This window comes from Choloepus didactylus, chromosome 10, assembly GCF_015220235.1.
Source record: "Choloepus didactylus isolate mChoDid1 chromosome 10, mChoDid1.pri, whole genome shotgun sequence".
NCBI classification, from domain to species: Eukaryota; Metazoa; Chordata; class Mammalia; order Pilosa; family Megalonychidae; genus Choloepus; species Choloepus didactylus.
This window is the reverse complement of record NC_051316.1, coordinates 27,045,525-27,064,088: the sequence shown is the minus strand read 5'-3', so window position 1 is coordinate 27,064,088 and position 18,564 is coordinate 27,045,525. Positions and strand designations below refer to the sequence as shown.

General features: G+C 43.4%; 1 protein-coding gene across 5 annotated transcripts in view; it reads right to left on the bottom strand.

Moving 5' to 3' along the window:
* Positions 1-18,564, bottom strand: part of PTCH1 (patched 1) — a 69,847-nt gene that overhangs the window by 6,884 nt on the left and 44,399 nt on the right. For all 5 annotated transcript variants that reach the window (XM_037797250.1, XM_037797249.1, XM_037797252.1 and 2 more), the window contains 7 exons: positions 18,063-18,372; positions 13,164-13,306; positions 10,862-11,045; positions 9,108-9,388; positions 7,281-7,418; positions 3,661-3,803; positions 365-464 (listed from right to left, as the gene is read on the bottom strand). In XM_037797250.1, coding sequence (XP_037653178.1) covers positions 365-464; positions 3,661-3,803; positions 7,281-7,418; positions 9,108-9,388; positions 10,862-11,045; positions 13,164-13,306; positions 18,063-18,372 — 1,299 coding nt within the window. The remainder of the gene's footprint in view (positions 1-364; positions 465-3,660; positions 3,804-7,280; positions 7,419-9,107; positions 9,389-10,861; positions 11,046-13,163; positions 13,307-18,062; positions 18,373-18,564) is intronic.

The window sequence follows — 18,564 nt, the reverse complement described above, 5'->3', positions numbered from 1 at the left end:
ACTTGTGGCTGTAGTGAATTTTCTGCCCTTTGCTTTTAGATGTTGCAAAGGCAGGTTCTGCATTTTTTGCTCTTGTTCAGGCCCAAATGTTCATCTTGAATGGAGAGTGCTTTATTTATATAGGCCTGTGAGATGCAGGCAGCCCATCGGCTGGTTTTCACAAATGGCAAAACCAAACCAGCACTACATCCCCCAAAACTATTACATTGAAAAGAAAAAAGTCATGGTTAATGAGATATTTATGGAAAAAGTAAATGGTTGGCAAATGTGGATATACCTAAATATCTAAATTAAGAGTGACACCAGGAAAAATAACCTTCAGGTGGCCTGTGCATTGTCCATAGCGTCTGGCGTAATTACTGACCTCAGGGTATGGTCCAAAGAAGGACAAAAGGACTGGAAGCAAAACCAATCCATTCAGGACACCCAGGATTGTTAAGATCGCCAGAACAGCAAAGAAATACCTTGAAGATAAAAGGGAAACAGGAACATTTACTATAACAAAAGTCAATCCTCGCGCCTAAATATTTCAGCATGTTAAAACCCCAAATTAACGAAAACGACAGCGCCGACAAAGCTGTTACAAAACTACAGTTCAAATTCAGCCTAAGATTCTTTTTTTTAATCTTATGATTACATTCCACACAATCCCAAGTGTTAGTTCATGAAGGAAAGAAGAAAGTTTGTTAAATCTGAAATCTCATGGCATGTTATGTTATTTATGAATGTGTTACACAAAAAAATATGGAATGCAAACTGAATGGCTAAGCAGAATGAAAGCACAAATACAATGCAGAGGGCCCCCCCCCCCCCCCCCCCGTTCGTTCAGGGGAAAACCCAGCAGAAGCAAACACATGAAGCAAAGGGTGTAGAATTTAAACAATTTAGCCCAGGAGGAAAAGCCCACTTTCTGCAGGCAGCTAATCCACTGTGAAATGCGCCTGCATCTCAGAGCAGAATCGCTAATTAATCTCCAGCGTATCAGGTAAGGCTTTCCCCCGGCTTTCATTAATCACAACTTTCTGCCTAGAATTCTGTTGAGTTCCAGTTTTACCAAATGGCTCCCACTGCAACCTTTTTCAGAGCACAGGAACCAGCTTTCTGCAAAGAAAATGCTGCCCGTTCTGTGAGAGCTGGAGCATTGTGCTGGGTGAGGGCGTTCCACAATGGCCCGGGCTGCTCTGCGGGCTAATCTTTTGTTGAACAATTTAGCATCTCTGAATACTCTTGTTTTGCGTCAGCCAATTCAAACATAAAGGCCGCAGCACCATGGCAGAGGAGGAAAGGGCCCCGAGTGGGCCCGCTTTCCCACCATTGAGGGCCGAGGTCTGGGATCCTTCATGAATACCGAGGTAAACCTGTCAGCCAGAGTGAGCCTCCCTGGCGGACAAGCCACACAGCTGGAGAGAGCAGACGCAATTCCGGGATCCATTTCTGTAACTAATGATTTCTAGGGGCAATTCTGATGGAAGTGGGCCGGGGTGGGGGTGGGGGTGCTGGGGAGAGGCTGAAGATGTGCTGGAAAGACCCAGGGCCAGATATCTATCTGTTAATGGTCCTCTTGATCATAAAACGGAACAGGCACCCAACGCTGCCATGTCTATGTATGTTTCGACATTAGATTAAAGGAGGGAGAATCCCTATAAAAATACAAATACTTTGCAGCTATTGTAAACACTAGAAAATTCTGAGCTGCATTAGTAAAAACCAAGCAGCCAACGTCTTGCTCTAATGTAAACTGCTGGAACTTAAAATTGAGGCATACATCAGCCACAAGCATTAAGACATTTGCATCCCATCCATCTAACTGTAGCATAAACAGACCAATTAGATTTCTGACGGCTTAGTGTATACAATGTCTGCTCATTTATTCGACCTCGGGGAGGGCTTTATCAGGTTAATCCATCCAGTTCTAGAAAACGGGAAGCCCTTTTAAGTGCTTGAAATAGGAACCCTGATATCTGTGGAAGGGCCTCAGCAGCCGTGGGTTAGATGAGAGAACTGGAATTCTAGCCTCCAAGTTGCCAGCTTGGTGGCTCTAATTCAGACTGGGTTTTCCTCTCTGTGGCTTACTTAGCACCCGCTATAAAGCTGAGTTAGATTTTCCAAGATCCCATGGTTTTGAATTGCCCATGTACTTGCCCATCCCTCCTAGACTGTAAGCTCCACAGAACCAGCTCTGTGCCTCCAACTCGTGTGCAAAATGGCTCTTAAGGAGTACACGGTACATCCGTGTTGAATGACAAAGGAATTACTCAAAAGCAATTCTTTATACCCTAAAGAAGTAACACACATGTCTGAATGGGCATTGATGAAGGAAATAAAGTCAAAGTCAAAGTCAAAGTCAAAGTCAAATTAAGAGCTTAAAACAAAGCAACAAACAAAAAACTTGAATTTTAGGCAAATACCTATTTGGTTTTGGGAAACAAGACTCCGCTAACTGGCTGGTTAGTTGATCAATAGTCTAGGGTGAGGGGGGCTGGCTAGAACTGTGAGTTCTCTGCCCCACTGCAGACCTACTGAATCCCAACTGCATTTACAGAAGGCCTTCAAGTTTGAGAAACACTGGTCTACACTGAAACAGCCCTTCCACCCTGACATTTTTCCCCTTCCAGCAAAACCACAGCCAGCAGACTCTGGCATCCTCCTAGGGAGGCTGAATGCATCTCCACGATGCTGGACTGCCTTATCGGGTATGCCAGCCATCAGTGAGTTCATCCTTTTTCCATAATAAAGGAACTTTGGCTCTACTTTCTAGTTAAGATTCTCTCTTTTACTGAAAATAAGAGGACACACAGATACAGAAAAACCCAAGCAAAACCTGCTTAAATTCTCTCTCCAGATTGAAGCGTCCCAAGCAATTCAGTTTTCTCACATTTGGTTCTGCCCTGTCATGGTTCTGATTCCCAGCTATCTTTTATTTACTGGTAACATTTTAGCCTTGTCCCTCCCAAAGAAGGAGTGTCACATCCAAGATTAGCAGCTCTGCAAATCCGTAAGGGTTGTTCAAGACCAGAAAATGGTCTTTCCCTGCAGTTCTCAAATTCTTTTCAAAAGGAAAACTTGCTCTCCTGTGGTACTTTCATAGAGTCACATCCTTAATTAAATTCCCCAGAAACTGCTCGCCTGTTGAGATCCAAAGAGAAATATCTAAACTAGGCTCGCATTTCCAAAATGTGTCACCAAAGCCGTGCGCTTAATGCTTCCTAAATCTCCATGAGGACGTGAGTATGAAATCTGGGCACATTAATCTTCCCTCCTTAAAGAATAAAGTCCAGGCCGGTTTTCTTGTATACAGTTTTGAAGGTGAGGAAGTGAAGGTCACATCTGGTCAATTATTGGCAACCGTGGCCATTTTTTCCTGTAGCTATTTCTAACCCAGGACGCTGACACCTGGAGATACTGCGTGATCTCTGATCTTGAGTTGCCTTTGCTGCTAGCTCCAAACCCTCCATCATTTCTCAAGAGAAGCCCACGGAAGGCTCTAGAAAAAAGCCTATCTCTATTCCTCTCAGTTACACCTGTGAGTCAATAAATTCAAAAGGAATCGGCATCACAATGAAGATATGTTGTAACCTACCAGATACAGCAGGAATTAAGCAACAAAGACCACCGAGCCAACAATAATGATTAAAAAGAAAAGTCTTCTCTCATATTTACCTGACAATGAAATCAAATTCGGATCCTGCAAGCATCAGCACTCCCAGCAGAGTGGACACGGCGCCATCCAGGACAGGCGCAAACATGTGCTCCAGGGCTAGCACGGCCCTGCGGTTCTTATCGCCGATGGCCGTGAGAAAGGCCTGTGTAATGGATGAGGGCACAGGATCAAGTTCCTGGACTTTATATGGTCGAACATTCAGCTCTGTCTTAAATGGCACCCCCTATAAGCCACTTTAATCTGCCTCCCCAGAACTTCTCAGATCTTACTGCTTGAGCTGCTGAAATGTTCAATCAGGGTAGTTCAACTACTTAAATCTGGGCTTAAATTAAAATGATCTGCTCTTGGTGTTGGGTCATGGTTGGCATCGATGTAAGTGATGAACAAGGAAAGAAGGAAAAGTATATTTATCTTAAATTCAAAAACAAAACTCTACAAAAAGTGAGCAGAAATCTTCCCTTCTTTCCACCACTACTCACCCCTAGGTTATTTTTCTTCCCCCTCAAATTATTCACCATTACTTATCCCAAGGGCTTTTTTCCCCATCAAATTATCTCACACCACTCTCGTGGGCAATCTCTAGCTGTGAAAGCTACCCTATTTTGGCTCAAATTTGGATGGCAAAAGCCTTATTTCTGAATGCACTTAGCTTGCTGTCACACGAAATTGGATCCTAAATACTTATATTCTCATGACTATGCTGAGGTGAGACTATCTGGCCTTGTGCTCCAATTAATGTGTTCGCAGCACATCTAAACACCATGGAGACACCACAAGAAAAATACAGGACTGTCAACTGAAAGTCAACCTGTTCTAAGTATGTCTGGCCATGACCCTGCCTCCTTTGCATTCCTAAAGCTCTTCTACATCAAGAGCATGGTTGATACCCAATGGGAATGTCACAGAGTAAGTTCACATAGATCAGTCTGTAATGTGGGTTAGTTACTATAGGACCCTGTGTGGTCCTACAGTGGGGCCCCACCAGGGAGGGCTGAGCCTGGCACAAGTTCACCCTCTGCTTGGAAGTTCAGGCTGCCATGGAACATGCCGAGAGGTGAGGGCTCAGTCTTTGCAGGCTGTAGCCCCTAGTGTCTGGTATTTTACCTTAAAACTCAAGGGCTACAGCACATTGCAGGGTGCAATCTCATTCCTTATCTACCCTGTAGAAGGACAGGAATGGTCATTTTCCTTAACAGTTCAAGAAATAAAAGCATACAAAAGTATATTGTGAATTTTCATGTTTCTCTCTATAATTAGTACTTCTAAAATGGGCTCCACTTATACATATACTCTATCAGAATTGGGAAGGCAGTAGAGTCAATCTAGTTTCCATTTCTTCTTGGGATGAAAGCACCAAGACAGTGTGGAACCGCGTTGCTTTTTGCCATATTCAGTCCATGAGGCCACAAGGGTCAAGTTGTGTTATCTATTACATATAACTTACATGTTACGAAAAAGTATTGAGCTTACAGGAGCCCACTGATTTCTTAAAGGCTTCCATGGCAAAAAAGTTTTCTTCGCCAACCTTATTCCACCATTTAATGAACCATATAAAAGCAATACTACCTACTTTAAATAAGATTTCATATACAGGATAGGATAAGAATGCCATATTGTGTATATAGGTGGTACTTTTGATGGAGACTTGCAGTTAGCATTTCTATTGTAAAAGTCTATTTAGAAGACCCTTGTTAGCTACTGAAAATAAATTTTCTTACAAGTGTTTTTTTTTTTTTTATTTGCATCAGATTGAAGCAACTTGTAGATTCTTAACTCACATGCAAATAATTTTTTTCCTTTTTGGTGAAATGGTATTAGAATTGTGTTTTTCTAAGCCTAGGCTGGTGTCCTCTTCTTTTTAAAAAAGACTCTCTCCCTCCTTCCTGTTCAATGGAGGAAAATAACTTGAGCAGCCTTAAAATGTAGAGAACACTGTTTTCTATATCATCAACTTTTCAATATACATTAGGAAAGAATGGAACAACTTCAACAAAACGGGCATTCTTTCTAAAACACAACAGTTTACCATCTCTAAGTCACATCATAATAGCACTGAAAGGCTCCCTTGTGTACCTGCCAAAGGTCTCTAGAAGGCACAAGGCAGAGAAGCCTATGGGTCAACAAGCTTATGCCCTGTGCTGAGTCCAAAGAAAATAAATGCTAGAGATTACAAAAGCAAGACCAAAAATAATTTGGTCCAAGTCCATTTTAGTCCAATGCTAGGTCTCTTAGCTAGGGGCCTTCCAACCATCAGTATTTATTCAGTCAGTGAACATTTATTGACTGTCCACCCCAAGTACTTAGGCTTAGGGGCATAACTGTAGATGGAACATAATTCACACACCGTTAAAAGGCTTTTGAATATGGAAATACAGCAAAAGAATTAACATTATATTTCAACTCTGTGGAGTTTTCCCTTCAAACAATTCACTAATAAATGTAAACAATGGATTTGTCTCTTAGATTAAAAGACTCTTCCTGGAACTTAATTTCCTTCAGCCAAGTATACAAGACTGGCAACGCTAGTTTTCTCTGTCTTGAATGTTCTGATGTCTTGAATTTCGACGCTGGACGGTCGAAGTAGCTGGGTGGGCTTAGGTGGAACAGCCAGCTCTTCGCGGCTACGCACCTGAGCCTTCAATTGCAGGCCTGAGGGTATTTCCTCGGCTGCCAGTTAGACTTATCCTCAATTATGCCATCCCTACCAACCCTGGGAGGGTGGTCCTGTTTTATCCCTGCTTTATTACTGTTGTTTTAAAACTTGCGTGTGTGCATGCCTACACATGCACATACACTCATACACAAGCTGTTTTAGGAACAAAGTGGTCTCCTTCGAGACCTGTGATGATACTAATGGCACAACCAACACCAAATAAGCAAAATCCTTCGGGGTCCCAGATGGCATGGCCTACAACTGCTAAGGCTCAGCTACCTTTAACTTCAATGCTCCTCTCCTTAAGACCCCCAGAGAAGGAAAGGAGTCCAGAAAAATTCCAGCTCCTCCTAGGAATTCCTGAGCTCTGAAGCCTTTTCACTGTAATGCCTGTTAGGTGTGGTGGTGCTTTGAAGATGTATGTACCCCAGAAAAACATATTCTTAAAATCTAATCTGTTCCTGTGGGTGTAAACCCATTGTAAGCAGGATCCTTTGATGAGGTTACTTCAGTTAAGGTGTGGCCCACCTTAATCATGATGGGTCTTAATCCTCTCACTGGACTCTTTTATAAGAGAATGAAATTCAGACAAAGAGAGAGAAAACCACAGGAAGCAAGAAGCTGAAACGGAACTCAGAGAGAAGGGAGAGACCAGGAAATGCCGCCATGTGCCTTGCCATGTGGCAGAGTAGTCAAGGATGGCCAGCAGCTGGTTTTGGAGAAGAAACCATCACCTTGATGATATCTTGATTTGGACATTTTTTTTCCCAGGCTTAAAACTGTAAGCTAATAAATTCTCATTGCTTAAGCCAACCTTTTTCAAGGTATTTGCTTTCAGCAGCCTAGGAAACTTAAAACAGGTGTGCTCCTTGATGCTGACGAAAATTAGAAGGTTCCTGCTTCCATGCTGAAAAAGCTAGGGGAAATGTTGTCTTTTCAAGTCTTTGCTTAAAATGTCTCCCATACCAGAGCCACGTGGACGGTGAATTCCACTCCTATGCCGACGGAGGCGATCAGGATGACCACGGGCACAGCACTCAGCTTGATTCCAATGAGGCCCATCATGCCAAAGAGCTCCACTGTCATCAAAGCCAGGACCATCACCTTTCAGAAAGACACAGTGGTTAGTGACTGGGCACAGGACACCCCAGGTGTGGGAAATAAGGAAGGATGCTAACACACACCTACGTGGCCACAGGTACAGACCAAGAGCAGAGAAACACCAGTGATGAAAAGTACTGACTTGCTTTAACTTTGGACAGCTGCCTTTACTTTCTAATTCTACTTTTCCCTGTTGTGAATGGAGATTTTAGGATGGCCAGTTTGTAAGGCTGTAGAAGGAGTCCACAGAGGCCAAATGGAGTATGCAAATGCAAACTGTTTTAGCACTAGAAAGCAAAAAAAAAAGGTGAAAAATATTCCACCACAGAGCATCTATTAGGAATTTCACAAGCAATGATTCACTGTTAGCTACAGATTTAATCTAGTTTAAAATGAGGTATCCTTTTAACCATCAGAGACTATCCTTCAACTAGTAACTGAGTTGAAACTTTTTGAGGTTTTGGTTGCCTCACCCTCCATCTTAAGGAAAGCTGATGGGGCGGGGTGAATGAAAGTTCTTTTCAGTAAGAGCAGTTTTGCTTTTGTCTGGAGAGCCCACTGGCTAAGTGAAGATGACTTGGGAGCAAGTTAAGCCGGGAGGGAGGGGACGCTGTCGTCAGCTGACTCGTGTCAGGTTACAGGGGCCCCTTCACTTTGAAGAAAGGTGGAGAGACCCGGGTGGACAAAGCAAACAGTTAAGTCCAAGGAAAAGCTTTTATTTGCCTTTCATCTTCCTTGTAAAAATTTGTGGGGAGATGGAAAGAAAATCTGTGAGGTAGACTTTGGAGTTTCAGGGGCCAAAAGGGGGGCAAAATACAAATAAAATAATGAACTTTACAAAGATGGAAGAGAAGGAGGAAAAGCGTCTTTCTTTGTCGGGGGTGGGGTGGAGGGCAGTGGTGGTGGTAGGGGAGGAACAAGTATAATAAAGAGTTCTTTTTGCTTTCTTTTAATAAGCTAATGAAAGATGAACAACATCGCTTGCTTAAGTACCACACAAACTCCTGCAGACTAAACATTTACCTTTTAACATACCTGCCGCACAGACTTATGGTGCAGAAACAAGACCTGGTCTATGTTTTAATAATTTTGGCATTCTGAAGGCTATACCACAGTTCAGGGAATTTAAACACAGCTATGATTTTATTAGACTCTACATGAAACTTACTTCAAATCTGAGAGTATTTGGGGAAAAGGATGCAAAAATACAGGTTGGAAATATTCATTTATCACCCCCCTGCCAAGAGTTAAAAAACACAAAATCACCTCTAAAACCATTTTCTCCATAGACGAATTCTTTAATTATACCTCCACGTTAAATCTAGAAGAGCCTTCTATATATTATGTCTGGGATAAACTTACAAAATGACACTTCGTGATTAAAAACGTTGGTTATGTTTTGAGTGCTTTTAATAAATGCTCAGAGTTTTTATGAAAAAATATGTTCTTTTAAAAAAAAAAAAACTTTCCTATCTTTATACCCAAATTTTAAAGCTGCAGGAGAGGGGGCCCGAGATCAAGGCCATTAAAGGCTCTCGTGAACCTCACCACCTCGAGTAGAATAAATATATTTTGGGTGATGCAATCTATACCCTCCTCCAGAGGCCCAGACATAAACAAAACTTCCCGGCTGCAGCAAGAGCTAGGCTGAAAGGAATGTGACTTCCACAAAGACCCTTAGAGTAAACTCACAATGATCCCGGCCGTCCAGGGGTTCAGGAGGAAGACGGCGCACACGAGGAACGTGCAAGCCAGCACCACGCTGATGGACAGCAGAAGCCAGTGGCGGAGCCCGATGTACTGCTCCCAGAAGAGGAAGGGGTAGCCGTTGGGGTAGCTGGAGACCCCCAGGCTCGTGTAGTTGTTGCAGATGGTTCTGACTTTTTCGATTGCTTCCACAAAATCCGAGGTGTCTCGCAAGCCGTTGAGGTAGAAGGGGAACTGAGCGTATTCAATGGGCTCTGCTGCGGGTACTGGAGGAAGAGGGTGACAAGGGGGTAGGCCCATGGGTGAGGGGATCCTTGCAACACCCTCACCCGTGAAAGATAAGAGGACGATGTCCAGGTATGAAACAAACGCGACAGATTCCCACTGTTACTCAGACCATTTGTGTCTGTTTTTTTTTTTTTTTTTAAATAATGCCCCAGATTCTCCAAAAATTGCAACGAATGAGAAAGAACTTTGGAGAACGGTTAATTGGGCTGTTTTTCACCATCAAGGACAACTAATACTGATGATAGTCTTTGGGTTTTACAATTTTAATATTTGGTTTAAAATAATTGAAACAACAATCTGCCTTTGGTTTTTTGGGGGGCAAGGAGGTGGAGCCTGAGATCTGCATATTCTTTAGCCTCTGACTTTAATCTTCTAGAAGCAGTCCTGCTTTGTGATGGGTCTAAACAACTTCAAAATTAACTGGCGGGAACATTTTTTGTTCGACTGACACAAGTGAAAATACTAAGTTCAAGCTGTTTTATGCAATCACTTGTGAGAACAAAATAACTGGAAAGCCACGCTTTACTGAGGAAAATGCTTAACTTTCTTATCCTTTTAGTGATCTAACACACTTAAACCTTCCATGCTTCTTTTCTAATGCAATGCTAAGTCTACAGCAACAGGGGAAGAAATCCTTACACAACAAGCATTTAGTTACTGCCGTTGTGTGTTCCAGACCCTTTGGGGTCATTCAGTTGACTTGCTAAACATGATTTGCCCTATTATAATCTCAACTATAAATTTTCATTAAGACAAGGCTTGGCTGCTTGCCACCAGGCTCTGGGGTTTAGATACAGGGAAACACAACTTGCTTGCTCTCCAACCACGTTTACAACGGGACCGTCTCCTTTCTCATGTCTCCCCCGGCCCAACACCCAGAGTATAAGCTGCTAATATTGTCAGCATAAATGCAAATGAAACCCACAAAGAATCACCTTTCAAACTCTGGGCGGGGAGGTGAAAGGAAGAGGACGCGATTGTATACAGACTTTTTCTGCTCCGGTTTAAACAGCTTTGACAGAGTACAGGTGCTTGGTGGCTTACAGGAATGACCCAACTTGCCAAAAATCTCTTCAACACCAAAGCTGACAAAGTTAAGATAAACATATAATCCCTGGCGACAACACTTTGCAGTGGTAAAATGACACTCAGCCTGGGGGCTTCCCCAACTTTCACATGGGGCAGCTGGCATGAACCTGGCGAATGCCTGAGAGCTCAAGCTACAAGCGGAGATTAGGGACTCCAATTTCTCAAAGTGATAGAGCACGGGGTTGTATTCCATTACACATCCTCATCCGTCTCCCGGAGTTTTAAACTAAAAGTAATATATTGTTCTGTTTACACTTTTGAACCCTGGGTAGCGTCAGCGGACGTGGACCGTTACTGAGCTTTGAAGAACATGGCGAAGCACTTCTGTCAACTCCTCGACCCTTCGAGGGAGCGCTACTTACTTCTCAGCCTGGTTTCCGGCATGTAGTCGGCTTTGTCGTGGACCCATTCGGGGCGGTGGGGCCGGATGTTGGCCTGGGAGGCGGCGTACGCGACGGGGTCGTTGCTGACCCACGCGGTCAGGTAGATGTAGAAAGCGCTGGGGTTGATGATGCCATCTGCATCCACCAGACGCTGTTTAGTCAACTGCAAAACGGGAAGAACGGGGGCCTTTCAGGGTGACGTGAGGGGGAAGAGCGCTCTTGCCAGGAGAGAACAGAAGCAGCGCTCTGCATCAGCGTTTCCAACAAAGGCTAGAATGCCCACTGTTTGCAAGTGTAGAAAATCCCATCAAACACCTTTGATTTCTTTCAAAATGCACTTATCAGGGGGATGCAATAACCGGTGTGCTTATAACCAATGCACAATTCCACAGATGGCCCAGGAATTGACTGAACCAATTAAATCTGAATGCTGAAAGACTGTCTGCAGCCAAGGCGGAGAATGAACAATCTGGAGAAACATGTTTATAGGAGGGGAATGGGGGAGGGAAAAAAAAAAAAAAAACCTGGCAAGAAGCCCCATCCATGTCCGTGTGCAGTTAACCTCTGTTGTTAACACTGAAGGAAATGCCACCCAGTAAATACAGGAGAGCTATAAAAATAAAACAACATCTGTATAAATTTTGCTAACATTTGCCTCCTATGACCTGCGTATGCAAAAAAAAATGCCCATCATCACAAAGCGGGAGAGACGAGGGCACAGCCCCAGCCATTTGGGTCATCTTATTTCTGCATCAATTTTGGTCATATTTACTACGGTGAGTCCCACGTGTGACCCAACATGTTCTCTCCAAGGTAAGACTTATGTTCTTTGCATAGATGGAGAATACTGTGATATATATGTATATATATAATTTTTTTCCCTGTTTATTTTAGATTCAGGCCTGGTTCCAAAGCTTTTGGCTTTTTTTTTTTTTTTAACAAAATGAAAAACAACAGTGACAGCTGTAATAGGGAAAGAGTGAAGGAAGAAAGAGAGTGCAGGAGAGAGAGAGAAGGAGATTTCAGGGCTCTGGATTCAATTAATCCCCAGGATATGTAACAACTGTACATCCTCAAGCCGTATTTGGAATTGCAAAGAACAGCTCATGGCCTCTTCCCTCCCAGGCAGAGCAAAGGGACCCCGGAGGCTTGGCCCAATCACATGTGAACCTGGTCCTAAGACCTACTCCAGCTCCCCAAGGTGCCTGGGTGCCTGACAGCCCACGAGCCCACACCCTTGTCGGCCCCGACAGCATGCTCCATGTTGCTACAAAGCATGGCGTTTCTTACTCCACGGTAACTCTGAACAATGTGCTTTGTAAATCTGTCACCTTTAATGCCAGCAAAAAAGGGGAGACAACAAACAGAGCTGTTGGGAACATCACTGGCATGATGGTTCTCTGCCTGAAGGTGAAGCCAGCAAGCTACAAAGAGCAGAAGGAATGGGGTCTGTGGGAGCCTGTGGTAGGAAAGGACTCACAGGAGATCCGAAGAGTCCAAACACTCATGACCGTGCCTGAGGAATCCAAAGGGATGTGCCACTACCCAAGGGTAAGAAGATGCAAACGCAGTTGGAGAATATGATTACCAAAGAGGAACAGCTCTTATTGCTTATGGTGGCAGGAGGGCCCCTAAGCCCACGAGGTTCCATAGATTGGCATTTTCTTTGGCTTCGCTGGTGACAGGGCAACTTGACTCTGCCCCTTGTCTACTTCTTGGGTCATGGGGACACAAAGGAATCAAATGCAAAGAATTAAAAAAAAAAAAAAAAGAAAGAAAAAGATGAATTCTTGTACCCTTCTGGTAACCTGTCCCATCTCCTACCCCATCCGTCCACCCAAAATTCTGCTCATTCAAAATGACTGCTATCCAAAGAACTCACCTTTTCAAGTCTGATTACAAGCAAGATCAACACGGTATCTAACGTACTAGAATTAGGAAGGAAACAGTTCAGACGGCACATGAAACATCTGAAAGCACTTCCAAGGTCTTGACTACACGTTTTTCTGACATCTGCTCTGGAGGTGAGAAACACTTGTACCCACTTCACAGATGAGGAGGGTGAGGCTCACTGGCTTGCCTGAGGTCACACAATTGGCTGGTGGGAAGGGGCAAATTACAGCCCATTCGAGGTTCTATCTCCCAGCACTGAATGCCTCAGCAATCCAGAGAGCACAGGTTGGGACTGCAGGCCATTGCAGGAATTGAGATGTTTCAATATGGCGCCCACTGCGCCCTCAGAACACCCCACCCCCACCCCATGGTGGAGCAGTGACAGTACCTGGCTGATGTCAATGGGTTTATCGCGGCTGCCAGTTTGCACCAGGAGCTTGTAGGCAAGGACCCCATCATCTGATCCATTTTTGTAATTGTTTGGCATGATTTTCCCAGTTTCCCAGTCACTGTCGAATGCATCCTGAAGTCCTAAAAAAAAGGCAAATGTGTGTAAAACATTAAGTCTTGTAGGTGGAATAACCCTGAGGCCAGCCAAGGACATCGACCAAAAACACCGTCTGAGTTCTACTTCCATTCTGAGTTCAAGTGATGCTATTAGCATTTTTATGAATGAACTATGGGTTGCTAAAAATCATTACTTAAAATTGGCAGGGAGGCTGTATTTGTTTCTAAGAAACAAATATATGTAACTTTATCTTTTTAAAAAATAACTCCTCTTCTTTCCCCCAAGAGTATTCCAAAGGACAGCAAGAGAGAGAGAGAGAGACAGCACGAGCATACATGTAAAAGCAAAAGAGCAAGCTGGCTCAGCAGCTCCATGGGCTCATGGAGACACACACCACATTCGTGCCACCGGTAGGGTGCTAAGCCACGGGTTCTTCATACAACCAGAAACTCCACTCAGATGGGGAAAAACACATTCAAACTTCCAACTTCAAACAGCAAGTCAGCTGCTTCTCGAGCCCAGGGTGAGTGAACACGATTCTGTCAATTTGTTCCATCTGTTCGACTTGTGGAGCTAATACAAGCTGTGGGATCCGCTGCCAGGTTGTGTAAAGATCACAGCCAACACCTATTCATTCTCGACTGCTCTCTTCCTCTTTGCCACCCTTCCTCAGAAGAGGGGGGAGTGGAGGCGAGGGGAAGGAAGGATTGTGTGCATGTGTGTGTGCGCGTGTGTGTGCAGGGAAATACCTCACAGGATAAATTTGGATCGGACTGAGAACAGGAAGCCACAGGCCAATACAAGGAGGCTCTGTGAGAACAGATGACAAACCGCAAGCCCAGGGAGGGGAAGGGGACGAGCATTCGGGGGGCTGCGGGGGGAGAGGGGAGGGATGGGCGAGCCCACCAGGCCACCACACACAGCTGCGCTTTGCCTCTGTAATCAAAACCATCATTACAGACTGATGGTTTGGCTACAGCTGTAAAGAGATAAGCGTGTTGGAAGAGAAAACATGGCCTCGGTGACCCAGCCTTAGGGCCTGAGTGATGCTGGCGTTTACATGCTGTCCTCTGACACCCCCACCCCGTCCCCTATCCCCTTGCTCTTCCCCAGCCACCTCCCAAGTAGAACCCCCAAGCCCCAGGAGCTTGGGCAACGACATCTTTTGAACAAAACTGTACATGTATCAGTTAGACATGGCCAGTAGGAAGGGAGAAGAGCTTATTTCTTTTCAGGACGTGCTTTGGGTGACTTCAAGGACCAAACAACCACCACCACCACCCATAAAATCTGGCTAGTTTAGTGTGCTCAGATCAGTTACATCTTGGGGTTTGAGGTGGGGGAGGATGGAGCACAGGCTCCTTTCTTTCTTCCTTACTCTCTTTTTAAAAACTAAACTTTCCACACTGTGTTGTTTTTATCTGAACAATTTGGGGATGAAGACCACAGGCTTGGATGAAAGAAGGCCCTGTTACTGGAGGAGGGGCAAGGAAGAAGAGACCACCGAGGAGGGAGAGCTCCCAGCTTTAGGACAGACTGTTTTTCATCGCAAGGCGTGCAAACAACAAGCCGTATTGAACAGATGTTGTTTTATTACCTTAAGCCCTTTTTCTCCCCCTCTTTTTGAAAAAAAAAATAAACAGGAAAGGAAAAACACCCCTCCTTCTGCCCCTCCCCCAAAAGAGGAGGCCCAGTGTGTTTTCCTCACCATAAAAGAATTTTCATCACTTCATGCCTTGTACAGGTACTTTAACCCTTTCCCTTTTAACCTGGTAATCATAAAGAGCAACTCACAATTATCCAGCACTGGGCTATTCCGAGCATTTTATGTGGATAGCCCCTTGCTTAGTACTTGCAGCAACCTCACAAGATAGCCTGATTATTATTACTGTTCCCATGGTCCAGATGAGGCAACTGAGGCTTTGAAAGGTTAAGTAACCTGATGGAGGTCACCCAGCAGGTTAAGTGCTGGAGCTAAGCTTCGACCCCCATCAGCCTGATTCCAGTCTGCTAGAACCACTCATTGCTCTTCACTGCCCAGAACCCGCTGTGTGGTGTCCAAGAAGTATTTGGTGAAGGAATGAATATGATTAGCAGAGTCAACTTGGATACTAATGACATAAGGCGGCAAACAGGATCCCAAAAGTCTGACTGCAGTTTTAAGATATTTATACACCAAGACTTTGGGGATATCCTAGCACGAAACAAAGAAAGAAAGATCAGATTTGGGGAGGTCAATGCTGTTGGCAATTCAGTTCAACTCAATACCCACACAGCCAGCTGCCAGTGTCATTCAACCAACTGGGGCTCAACGATGAATGAGAGACAGTCGCCGACTTTACCGATAAATTAAGGCCTTTCCTAATTAGTATAATAGTTTCTGGCTAATTACCAAAAAAACTCAAGGAACCATGGGTTGGCCTAAGTGTTTGCACAATATACAATGCTGACACAAAACAAGAGACAATTATCTTTCACTGTCCCCTGCCCAACTCCAATATTTTATATTCCAACACAAGAGCATTGTAGAAAATGATGGTGATATTTTACTTATGTTAACAAAGGCTCTTAAGATTTTACCTAGAGCCTCAGTAGTGTTAGAAGTGATCTGTACTGATCATTTTTTCCTAGGGAAATATTCTGAGCCAAAGGTGTCTATCCCAATTAAAATTGTCCTCAGAAATGGTGCCCTAAAAATATTGTAAATCTAAATTTTATTTCCTTAATTCAGTGTGAAATATAAATGAATGTGATTTGTACATGATGTATAGCATGGTTTTCATCTCTAACATCATATTTGCATGTGTGTTTAAAGATGACACAAGGGATAATTCCTATATTCCCATTATATATTTCTATGAGTTAAAAAAGAAAAGAAAAGAAAAGAAAAGAAAAACTACTGGAATGTTGGAGAAGACCAATGGGAAGACAAGGTTTTTAATGGAATTGCCATTAAAATCCAATTCAAGTCCCATCACACAAAATATTCTGAAGAAAATCTGATTCGAGGATAACTGCTTCCTTGGAGGAAATGTTCAAAGATCAAATCAACCACTCAATAGGCTTGAAAACTGTCTAGGCAGTAAGAGGCCCCAGTGCTCAGCCATTCTTTGTACACTGCTCCCCGGAGGTCGGGAGATCTGGATGCAGTGTTCCAGGCCTGGCTGCATCCCTGACTTGGTAGTGTGAATGGATCTAAAACTTGGTCTAGGTGGATGCTGTCCATTTAGCAATCAAAGCACAACTCAAATACAGCTTTTTCAAAAGATTCTTAGGTCCAACTGCTTTAGGTCTTTAAAGGGATGAAAGCAGAGATAATTTACAGTACCTTGTACGAAGGGTTAACCCTCTACACAGCCTAAGGTTAGACAATTAACACCTCTTTGCCCCCTTCCCCAGCTCCAACTAACATGCCATATTGAGTTTCCAAAGGGATGGCTAAAGACACAAATAAATTCTACAATAACTCTGTTCAGATCCTGGCAGTGCAGGAAGAGCTCTTCGTTATTTGTGGCAAGTTATTTCATGTCCTCGGTCAATGGAGGGGAAAGTGAAAAGCAAGGCATCTATCAACTGTCTGGCCCTCTTTTGACTCATAATCCGAAAAGAACTACTTTCAAAACTACTGAACAAAATAAGACTTGAAACAAATTCACGTTAATCTCCTGAACATGTTCAAAAACAATATTGAAGTCATATTAACCTTTCTCCAAAATAAAATCTAATCTGGTATACGCATATATGGACAAAATTCCAGTGACACAAGTGAAGGCCAGAAAGTGTATTGAACAATTTTCACCTAAATTTGAGTTGTTTACCATTTCATGCAAACCCACAGGGAAACTGGGCTGTTTAATCTTTACAAACAAGTATTCTGACTAAAGACCAAAAAAGGCACTTAACTCTGTGTTTAAACAAGCCTAATTAAGTGGGAAATTAAGACAATCATTTGGATAACTTGGGCCAAAAAATCTAGGGGGACATAATTATTTGGGTATTTCATTAAACGCATTTTTGCTTGAATTGTCTGGGTAATTATCTTGATTCTCCACTTCACTTTGCATGTGTCAACACAGGATAAATGAACAGATGTTCTTGAAATCACTGAATACATTCATATTCCGTCAGTTAACGGGCAAATTTAGACTATTTTTCCCCTCCAGTTGACTAATATTTCCTAGAAATGTTTCTAGGAGCAAAGGACAAAGCCAAGAAAGACATTTACAGAATTTGATTAACTATGAAATAATGTGAAATGTGATTAAGCATTTACGGGTTTACTTCATATGCCAAATCAAATGTTGGTCAAAATATGGAATTTTAAATTATATCCCTTGATGATCCAAGATCTACTTGTGTAGTAAGCTATTACTGGCAGTGAGTCGGTCTAGAAATTCCATCAACAGTTTGATTTCACTCGGTCACAAAAGTAGCCACCATCCAAAAGGAAACAGCACACTAGAAGGATCCGGTTCAACATCTTATAACAAACTTCCCCACTTCCCAGTGTGTACTCACAAATTCTTACAGAAGGGCCTGAGTCACTTGTTTGAATTGTCTGCATCATTTTACAGGTAAAAGCCTCATTTGGGGATGGGGGGGCCACCAAGAAAACAGTGCACATAAGCAACACTTAGAAGTCAATGAAATGTGTTAGCGTGACATTATAATCTAACACTTTAATAAAGCCAACAAAGGCAACCTGTAGAAGCTGAACACATAAAAGACCAAATGAAGACTCTTTAAATAAAGGACAAAAACCCTCCAGTAGCGTCTTACCTTGGAGCCAGTCTCTGAAGTAGTGCAGCCACATTTTGGGAAGCTGTTTATTTTCTTCCAACATGACATACTTAACATTACTGAAACTCTTGTGAAGGTCGTAAAGTAAGTGCTGGATATTTGGGTAGTCTGCTTGCTGGGTGACTATATACATGTTGTAGAAAGAAAAGTATTTGAACTGTGCAGCAATAAAGTCGTATTCTCTGGTTTCCCGGGGCACGATGTCTGTAAGGTCCAGCCCGTCTCTCACTCGGGTGGTCCCATAAAGGCTGACCCCCAGCAAGCCCAAGAAGACGAAGACCACCACAACCTGCCATGGATAAGAGGCACAAGATCAGACCCCAAGGAAAATAACTGACCCTTCCTCGACAGAGATAAGCTGTTTTGTTCGTGGCTCACTTCTACCACCACGCTGGCCCTGATTTAGAATGGAGGGGTCGTTCTTCCAGAGGGAAAACGATAAAATCATAGGAACTGCATTTTTAAACAACCTCATGAAGAA